General features: G+C 31.1%; 1 protein-coding gene across 1 annotated transcript; it reads right to left on the reverse strand.

Annotated features, from left to right (window-relative positions):
• Positions 1-949: 949 nt before the first annotated feature.
• On the reverse strand, positions 950-8,865 carry LOC114386774 (7-deoxyloganetin glucosyltransferase-like). Its single transcript, XM_028346818.1, has 2 exons — positions 8,295-8,865; positions 950-2,005 (listed from the first exon to the last, which is right to left on the reverse strand). Exons 1-2 carry the CDS (start codon positions 8,788-8,790, stop codon positions 1,065-1,067), a joined length of 1,437 nt encoding a protein of 478 aa, XP_028202619.1. The 5' UTR covers positions 8,791-8,865; the 3' UTR covers positions 950-1,064.
• Between the last annotated feature and the right edge of the window lie 2,344 nt (positions 8,866-11,209).

Below are 11,209 nucleotides of genomic sequence, written 5' to 3' on the forward strand. Positions count from 1 at the left end.
ACAAAATGTGAAGATGACAATAATGCTTGACTACACCGGCAACCTTGTACCACAACAAGAAAATCTTTATTTTGCTACCAATTAGCAATTTAATCACATATTAGCTATCATTCTCATATATGAGGGTCATTCTCATATGAAACATCTCCTCTCTATATATATGAAATTATAAAAAATACTATAAAGGAGTTAATAGTATGTCGTGAACTTTGAAGTTTTTTCGTAAAAACTTGTGCAAAACATGAATTCATAAATAGTTTTGTATAAGGAAATGCGAAGAGATGAACTTAAATGATGAAGTGAAAGCACAAGATTTTTGTATACCAATTCACTTAACCAAAACTACATTCAGTTTTCAACCTTAAAAGGATTTTACCAATCAATAAAATTACAACAAGTACTTTTTATGTTATTCCTAGTTATAACAACAATAATCTTAAGCTCTTAATCCGCTTAACCTGATATTATCAAACCCAAGTATTCTTAATAAATGTTAACCTAATATTATCAAAAGTCACACTTCTAAGTTTCACAAATAACAAATGTTTGAAAGATTACAACGAATCAACTCACAAAATGAGGTTATAAAAATTTAACATAAGTTTCAATAACTTTGCAAATCAAAGAATAAACTATACACACCACCTGAAAGGCCAACATGGCTAACTCTTTTTTATTGGTGGCCCACATGACATATTCAATGTGTAAAATATATTTTTTAGTTTATATACTTTCGTTAAATCTTGTTTTTTCCTCGAACTCTCGTATCATGTAATTTAGTCATTGAATTTTATAAAAAAAAAGTTTTAATCTCTTCTCACACAATCCTTATAGACAACATTAATTTGTGCTCAACATGAAGAGAGACTAAAAAAATGCTTTTTTTAAAATAAAGTTCAGAATTGTATAATTTAAAAGTTCAAATACTAAAAATAAGATTTAAAAAAAATATAAGAACTAAAAAGATATTATACCTTTATTTCAATAGATTTAGAATAGTTTTAAAATCATTACACTACTACATGAACGAATTCATGCCATTGACCATTGTAATAATCTAAACACTACTTTGTAGCAATTTTGTTCATAAGAACTTGACGAACCACGTTGTCCATGTTCACAAACGAAGACCCATGTGGACTCGAAGCAGCCTCGTGTGCCAATTTCTTCCACTCCAAAGCTCTTTCCTTCATCTCCTTACCCTTTTCCCCTTCCATCAACTCCCTCACAAGTGCTTCAACTTTCTCCCTCTTAACATCCTCTATCTCCAACCCAATCCCCCACTCCTTGCAACAAAATCGACAATTGGTTTGTTGCTCCGCAAAGAAAGGCCAACACAACATTGGAACCCCTTCACACACACTCTCCAACGTTGAATTCCAACCACAATGTGTCAAGAATCCCCCAACCGCTGGGTGAGCCAAAACCTCCTCTTGGGGACACCAACTTGCCAACATGCCTCTATCTTTGGTCTCTTTCACAAATTCATTGGGTAACGCACAATTAATTTCCCCTACCACAAGATCGGGCCTAATGACCCACAAAAAGTTTTTGTTACTATTTGCAAGTCCCCATGCTAACTCTGTCAATTGGTCACTAGTCATGACCATAATGCTCCCAAAGTTCACATAAACCACTGAATTTGGTTCTTTTGAGTTAAGCCATTCTAGACACTTTGGCTCTTCCTTCCAAAGGTTGGACCCAATTGTTTTCAACTCCTCGTTGTTGGTGACATCATTGTTCAAGAGTAGGTTTAAGGGGCCAATGGAATAGATAGGAGGCAACAATATGGATGAGAATGCATCCAAAACGTCATGCTCTAATGCATCAAACGTGTTCACAATGATTGCTGAAGCTTTTTGAGCTCTCTCACACTGGCTATATATGAAATCCATCATCATGAGATCTTGTGGGTTTGTGGTTCTCATGAAGCTAGGCAAGTCCTTTAATCGAATTTCTTTGATGCCTGGTACCCAATCGATGGAATTTTCTAAGTAACTTGAGTCTGCATGTCAACCACAAAATCACTTTGTTAAACTCATGTGTATCAACTAAGTTTTCAATGTAGATAACTCCTTAATATATAAATGAACTCCACGGTCTTAGATTTAATGTCTCAGATACTTCTGGAGGGATTAATAAATAAATAATTAATAATTAAAAATTAAATTGTAATTAGATTAAATAAGAAAAATTTGTAAAGGTAAGTGTTATTGATGGAAATAGTGGTTGGGATTAATACCCACCATCGCAAAACAAGGTCTTCTTCCTCATTTAAAAATGTTATCTTTGGTCATCATAAATAGAGGGTGAAATTTTGTTTTTCTCTTCTTCCAAAAAATCAAAGTGTACAGGAAAAAATCTCATTAGGGAAAAAGATACACATTATTTATTTATTATCTATTATTTGTGAGAATCATAGGTTTCAAGATCAAGATCCTGTTGATTTTCTATAATTGTTAATTTATGACACGCATAGGTTATAAAACTTATGACTCTATAATAATAATTTATTTTTGTTTCAATTATAAATGAATCTTAATTATAAAATTTAAGAATTTTATTTTTAGGCTGCTATGTAAGATATTTTATTATTGTTGAATTTTCGAAACGAGCTGTACGAAGTGGTGTTACATTGCGTGAACGAAAGCCGTCTATTTCTGAGTTGAAAATCTCTATTAAAGTGGTATCTTCCAATCATGGAGAAGGATAGCGAAAGTCCTTCTATGTTGTTCTTTTTCCTTCCTGGAATGAAAAGCAGGCCTATGTGTACGTTTCTGAAACAATTTGAAAAGGAATTCTTTGAAATTGTTATTTGCAATCCACTTTTTGCTATTCTCAATCCCACTTGCTCAATTTTTTTTCCTGAATATTATTGTTGAGTGTAATTAAAGGATTGAAAATTTATGCCCTGTAATTAAATTAACGTGAATGCTTTAAAATTATCGATAGCATTAAATATGTATATCCTATACATTTGCTTCAATGTGATTGAACTTTTATTATTTTATTGGTTATAATGTAAATGTATGGTATTTATTTGCCCTGAAATGAAATTAATAAAATGGCTATGAATTGTTAATAACAATAAGTATGTGCAAGCCATATATTTGGTTGAAATTAAGTGTATGATAGATTTGTTAGTCACCAAGGTGACCAAGTCTATAAGGTTATTTAATTTCAAATTAATGATTATTTCAATTACTCATAGAATAATGGATGTTAAATTATATGATTATTTGTTTAAGGGTACATTGAAATTCATTGTTATAAAACATTTATGGATCGTCCAAAGGTTGATTAGTTGTTCTAATAATTAATGAATATAATTGTAGGGGATCTGTGTTTATCATTAGTTTTATTTATGTACTCGAAGGAAATAAGTACTACTAATTGGCGCATATTTAATTGTCAAATAATGTTAAGAATTTTATTAGCATCATTATGTTTGTATGTCATGTGATGGTGTATCAGCCAAAGGAGAACATCAATATACATTGACTGTTATTTGAATGAATCATATGTATGACATGTGTTTTATGTCTCACAACACTTTATGAATTTTATTATGAAGATAAAGTCCATAAACTTAGCCTAATGTTCATGAGAATGATTGTTGCAGACAGTATTAAGACAACTCTCCCTAAGATCGATAATGCTAAAGAGTTTATGGGATTAGTGGGAGAGCTCTCTCAAACAACTGATAAGTCTCTTGCTGAGACATTAATGAGTACATTGATCACTTAAAGTTTGATGGTTCACGTACTATGCATGAATATGTCATTGAGATGACAAACATTGCAGCAAGACTTAAGACCTTGGGAATGACTGTAAATAAGAACTTCCTTGTTCAGTTTATTTTGAACTCGTTATTGTCTGAGTATGGCCTGTTCTAAATGAGTTATAATACCATGAAAGATAAATGAAATGTCCATGAATTGCCCAATATGTTAGTTTAGGAAGAAACGAGGCTTAAGAATTTAGGAAGTCACTCAGTCCATTATGTAAGCCACCAAGGGAATCAAGGAGCTAAAAAGAAATTTATGAAGAAGCATGATAAAGGCAAAGTGTCATTAAAGATCAATGACGACTCTTTGCAAATCCAAAAGAAGGTATCAAAGGACAATAATTGCCAATTTTGTGAGAAATCTGGATACTTCCAGAAGGATTTCCTAAAGCGTAAGTCTTGATTCGAAAAAAAAGGTGAACTTAATGTTCTTGTATGTTTTGAATCAAACTTAACTGAAGTTCCCTATAATACACGATGGATTGATTCTGGATGTACAACTCATGTTTCTAATACTATGCAGAGATTCCTTACAATCCAAACCATAAACCCAAATGAGAAGTTCGTCTTCATGGGGAATAGAGTGAAAGCTCCATTGGAAGCAGTCGGGACTTATCGTTTAAAATTCGACAGTAGACATCATTTATATTTACTGTAAACTTTTTATGTACCTAGTTTATCTAGGAATTTAGTTTCATTATCTAAACTTGATGTTACTGGACACTCTTTTAATTTTGGTAATGAATGTTGTAGTTTATTTAAGCATAATCATCTCATTGGTATAGGTGTTCTTTGTGATGGTTTATATAAATTAAAATTAGATGGTTTGTATGGTGAAACCATTTTAACTCTGTATCATAATGTTAACACTAAGCGTAGTTTAGTAAATGAACGAACTGCTTTCTTGTGGCATAAACTTTTACGTCACATTTCTAAAGAAAGGATTGAAAGATAAAAAAAGAATGAAATTCTTCCTGATCTAGATTTTACGGATCTAAATATTTGTATGGATTGCATTAAGGGAAAACAAACAAAACATACAAAGAAAGGAGCTACAAGAAGCACTCAGTTTCTTGAAATTGTGCATACTGCTATTTGTGGACCTTTTGATGTTAATTCTTTTGGAAAGAAAATATATTTTATTACCTTTATTGATGACTATTCACGTTACGGTTATGTCTACCTACAACATGAGAAATCTTAGGCAATGGATGTCTTAGAAATTTACTTGAATGAAGTAGAAGACAATTAGACAGAAAGGTGAAAATTATTAGATTTGATAGAGGTGGTGAGTATTACAGAAGATACGATGAAACTAGGCAACACTCAAGTCCATTTGCTAAGCTTCTTCAGAAACGTGGCATTTGTGCGCATTACACAACGCCCAGAACACCACAACAAAATGGTGTATCAGAAAGGTGTAATAGAACTTTAATGGATATGGTTGAGAGTATTTAATCAATTCAACTTTACCCGTATCTTTGTGGATGTATGTCTTGAAAACTGTCATTTATTTGTTGAATAGGGTTCCTAGTAAGACAGTTCCAAAGACAACTTTTGAACTGTGGACAAATATGACACCTAGTATAAGGCACTTGCATGTTTGAGGTTGTCAGACATAAATAAAGATTTATAATCCGCAAGAAAGAAAATTGGATGCAAGAACAATTAGTGGATATTTCATTGGTTATCCAGAAAAGTCAAAGGGGTATATGTTTTATTGTCCTAATCATAGTATGAGAATTGTTAAAACTGGAAATGCAAGGTTCATTGAAAATGATAAAATTAGTGGGAGTACAGTTCCACGAGATGTGAAAATTAAAGAAGTTAGAGTATAAGTCCCTTTAACTTATGTTTCTAACAGTAATGTGATTGTTCCTTTAGTTGTTCCAAAAAATAATGAAGAGGAGTAACACAATAATGAGCCCATGATACATAATGAACCTATTATGGAAGAACCACAAGAAGTAGCATTAAAGATATCTCAAAGAGAAAGAAGACTAACTATTTTGAATGATTATGTGGTATACCTACATGAAACAAAAATATACTTAAGCATTAATGGTAATGATCCAGTTTCATTTTCACAAGTTGCAAGCTGTGATAATTCTGAAAAATGGTTAAATGCCACGAAAGAAGAGATAAATTCCATAGAACATAATAATATTTGGGACCTTAGAATTGCTAAAGGATTGCAAGAGAGTTGGTTGTAAGTGGGTTTTCAAGACTAAACGTGACTCTCATGACAATCTTGAAAGTTACAAGGCTAGACTTGTTATTAAGGAATTTACTCAGAAAGATGACATTGATTATAAAGAGACATTTTCACCAGTCTCAGGAAAGGAGAAGACTAATTTGTAGTACATGGAAGGGACTATGTCGATTAAGTGATGTACAACCGTCATGACTCGAATTGGTTCTTATTCTTAATTATGAATTTATGATGTACCCAATGTATAGAATAATTTAGTCATTTTAATGCGCATTATGTTAGTTTAATCTATTTATTTATTTAGTCCATAATGTTTATTAATGTCACATGAGTCAAGTGAGAGAATGTTAGAATTAATGTCTCATGTGACTTATGTAGGGATTAATAAATAAATAATTAATAATTAGAGACTAAATAATAATTGGGTTAAATATGAGAAGTTTCTAAAGATAACTGCTACTTGATGGGAGTAATAGTTATAAAAGGGGATTAATACCAACTAACATGAAACAAGGTCTCCATCCTGACTAAAGAGTGTTATTTCTAATCTCTTGTCATCACAAACATAGAGAGATAAAAAGAATAATCCAGAGAGTGAAATCTTGTTTCTCTCCTCTTCCAAAAAATCAAAATGCACATGAGAGAAGCCTCATTATGGAGAAAAATATGCATTGTTTATCTATTATCTATTATTTGCGAGAATCATAAATTTCAAGATCATGTTGATTTCCTATAATTGTTAATCTAGAAAACCCTTAAATTTTTTACTGACAGTGCGACTTTGTTCTCGATTTATTCCTCTGTATCATTTATTCCCTCTCTTTCCCTCAAACATGTATATATATAAGAAAAATATTAGTCATATTTATTTATGAGTAAATAATAAATGCACTTAGGGTAATATTTTCTATAATATTCAACATGTATAATGAATTTATTAAATTTTATAATAATTATCTTAAAATTCATACAAATTTATTAATTTTTTTTATTATCAGTAGATTTTTTTTTGCATTAATAGTATATATTTTTAAATCTCTAATATAATATCTACCAATTAAATTATATTAGTCTTGTTCTCTGACTCAGAATTTTTTTAATTCAATGTATAGAAAAATTAGAAAAATGTGTGTGTATATATATATATATATATATATTTCACGTGATTATTATAAATATGCTTCTCCTTTTCAAAATATGGTGATAATGTTTTGAAAAATCCCTCAATTTAAACTTCTAATATTAATTTGGGTGCTAGAACGTTACTCTTATATGAATTTTTGTCAGGAAGTTTTTTTCTCTTCTTCTTATACCCAATAAACTACATAAAGAACTCAATACTAAGCTATTGGCATGCTTAGCAAGTCCATTAGCAACAGTTTGTTTCTTTGAACACATGATTCCAGTGTTCCTTCCACTATAGTGGAAGTAAATTTTTAACGGTACTTATTATGGAAAAGCTGAAAAGCATGGATCACTTTAATCTACGGTCATATTAATTCCTTAAATATATATTAAACTGTCATCATATTATTTTCTTTTATAGATTTTTTCATCAAATTACTTCCTCAAAAATATAAAATTATCACCAATTCGTCTTTTATATAAATTTTTTAATTTTACATATGAACAAATTTGATGTTATTTTATATATTTGAAGAATTAATCTAATAAAAAGTTAAAAGAAGCACGACAACAATTTAGTATTTAATGAATTTCTAATAATAAAAATCTTTGAATGACTAACACAATAACACCTTAATATTTAGAGGAATAAAACTATTTTACTTTTAAAAAAATAATACAAATTTTGATTACTTTAAAATTAATACATTAATTTTAAAACTATAAAAACATTCAAGTTTTAGTAATTTCCTATTTATAGGAATGGGAGACAGATACTAAGAATTTATACCAACTCATGTATTTTATTCAACTAAGTTAGGTTTCTCGGAATATATATAACGAATTACTAAAACTTGAATGTTCTTATATATAGTTTTAAAGTTAATGATGGAAAGTCAATAAAAGAAGACAAAATAATATATACAGCTCAATTAATTGAAAAGTATTACTAATACACATATAATTAATTTTTAATTATAAAATATATTACATATATTATGTGAGTATGTAGAATACCCAATATCTATATATACTTGCAAAATTAAAATCAGCTAGTAGTTAAAAAGAAATATTTACTTATGAATAAAGTTTAGATTTAAATATTATTCCTCAATACCATAGAAAAATATCATGTACGAATTTTCATATATAGTAAAGACATTAACCAACCTTTGAGATGTGTTAAGCCCATATCAACAAGTCTTGGATATTTCATGTAACACATGTACCCACATGCACTAGCTGTCGACAAAATCACGTCAGGGATGCCTAATTCTTGGGCAGCATCCAAAGTGAAGGACATGCCACTGTCAGAAACTATGCAAGTCACAGGAGGAGTATCCGAGGCACTATTGAGTTTTGAAAGGAGATTTTTGAAGGGAGTTAAACAAGTCCTTCTAGTAGACTCACTTAAAGAAACTACGTCTTGTGTGGCATCAACATCAGGGTTATCAGAGAGACCATCAGGGATGGTTTCAAATTGAAATGATGGGACACTATTGAGGGAATCAGAACCTCTTGATTTGAGAAGGCGTTTGTGGTTGTATTCTGTGTTAACAAAGGTGATGTGGAAGCCTCTAACATGAAGGAGTTTTGCTAGCTTGAGCATTGGGTTTATGTGGCCTTGTGCTGGGTATGGGATGCACACAGCATGAAGCTTTTCCATTGTGCCCAATTAGCAATTAGCAAAAAAATTAACGAGAGTACTAATTTGTGGCTTGTGAATTATGCAAACTAGTCTTCCTCACACAACATTTTATAGGGGAGAGAGGTGGTGTTTAATTTGTTTTCAAATTAATGATCTGTTATTATATGATTTGACTAAATTCCAAACTTGATATTAGGTGGCCGGTGAATTCAGTTAGGTTGGGAATGTGTTGTCACCAGAATTTCGAACTATATCACTGTCACAGAGTAAGCCCACGCGTTCCACGTTCTTTTATATTTTATTATTTTGAAAAATTTAGTTATTTTCGAATTTGGTTCATTTTCCATCCACATTCAATTTATATTTTTGTAAATATATTTGTAACCACCTTCGGTAATAAATCACGTACCCATCATTTATCATTTATCTCATGTACTGATAACTTCCTACCTCTTGTTTTGATAACAAGTTGAGCTCTGTGATGGACAGACTCTATAAATAGGATTGAGTGCTCTCAGTTTTGTATCACCAAACCCACTTCTCTATCCAGAAAAAATACAGCATCTATTCAGATGAGTAAGGGTCTGGAAGTGTTCGTGTGTGCGCCGTTTCCCGTTCAATTTGCAATGGCTGGAGGTACGCTCGTAATATTTTTAATTTCCGCTGTTTAATCTAAATATGTCATTTAAATTGATTTGCATATTTAGATCAGTATATGTATATTTTTACATTTGGTATCAGAGCATATTTGTACCTCTGTCTTCTTGTTGGGTCGTTCCTATTATGCGGAGTTTATTTTCTGAGTACATGGGTGTTATATTTTAAGCCTCCTTAATTCAAAATAACATCAAAATTAGGAATGATATGAGTTTTCTAATTTTTCTATGATTTAAAACGTATTTTTGGGTGTCTAAAATGCATATAATGATGTGGGTTTTTCGAAATTGAGGTAATAATTTTTTTTACCCACTGCTGGAGGTTACTGTCTTGGAATTGTTAATCTACATTTTAAACTAACAATTTTAAACAAAGTGTGACTTGATCCAGTGGTAGATGTGGTTTATATTACCTCTTTGTGTGTCTCTAAGTTATGCTGAACATGCAATATTATGTTAAATACTGGTATTAGTTGGATTTAATCCTTTAAAGTTTATTACATGTTGAATGAATATACGTGCAATGTTATTTTGAATTGGTATACATGTAATTTTTATGATTCAATATTGAGCACATTTGCATTATTAAGTATGTTTATGCAAGGATTATTTTTGAATGTTAAGTGATTAATATAATTTTATTAAATTTTAGAATAGCCACAACATCTTTAATTGAGTAAAATTATATGCTAAATTTATAATCACATTAGAAATATTAATTGTGATTAATCATATGTAATGTGATGAAATCTACTCACAAGAATTTTGTTATATTTATATGATTAATTAAGATAAAATATTAAATTATATTTCTTAATTTACCCACAGGAATTAAGGAAAAGAACATGATTTAATAGTTTTATCATAAAGTTGCATGATGAATCTAATTGAGTAGGACTTTAGCCCACAGGCAAGTTTTGTGTCACTAGATTCATATATTGAGACATGATTTGCATTGGCAAAACATGACATTTGTTTAGTCTCAAATTTTCTTAATGAGCATGTGTGTTTGTTTGCAGTTTCACAATCTATGAATATTTCTTTTGACCTTCCCATTTTGAAAGGTGATAATTATAAGGTTTGGAAGGAAAGAGTTCTCCTTCATTTGGGTTGGGTGGATATTGACTATGCTATAAGGAAGGATGAGCCACCGGCTATTATTGAAACTAGTGAACCTGATGTTGTTGATCTTTATGAAAAGTGGGAGAGATCTAATCGTCTCTCCGTTATGTTCATAAAAACCAACATATCCGCTAATATCCGGGGTTCAGTTGACCAGCATGATAAGGTCAGAGATCTGTTGAAAGCCATTGATGAACAGTTTACGGCCTCTGAGAAGTCGCTTGCTAGCACACTCATTATGCAATTCTCTTCCATTAAGCTTACTGGAACGAGAGGTGTGCGTGAACATATCATGCACTTAAGGGACATAGTGGCTTAGTTGAAAACCCTGGAAGTTACCATGTCTGAATCCTTCCTGGTACATTTCATTTTGTGCACCCTACCTCAACAGTATACACCCTTCAAAATCTCCTACAACACACATAAGGATAAATTGTCTATTAATGAATTGATGACCATGTGTGTTCAAGAAGAGGAGAGATTGATAATGGAAGAGGGTGAGAAGGTAAATTTGACTACTTCTACTTCTGGAAAGGATAAGAAGAAGTCTGTAGGCACCAATAAAGGAAAGATTCCAACTCAACCAACAATTAAAAAGGAGTCAAAGTGTTTCTTCTGTAAAAAGAAAGGACACATGAAGAAGGACTGCCCCAAATTTA

Source organism: Glycine soja, chromosome 15, assembly GCF_004193775.1.
Source record: "Glycine soja cultivar W05 chromosome 15, ASM419377v2, whole genome shotgun sequence".
NCBI classification, from domain to species: Eukaryota; Viridiplantae; Streptophyta; class Magnoliopsida; order Fabales; family Fabaceae; genus Glycine; species Glycine soja.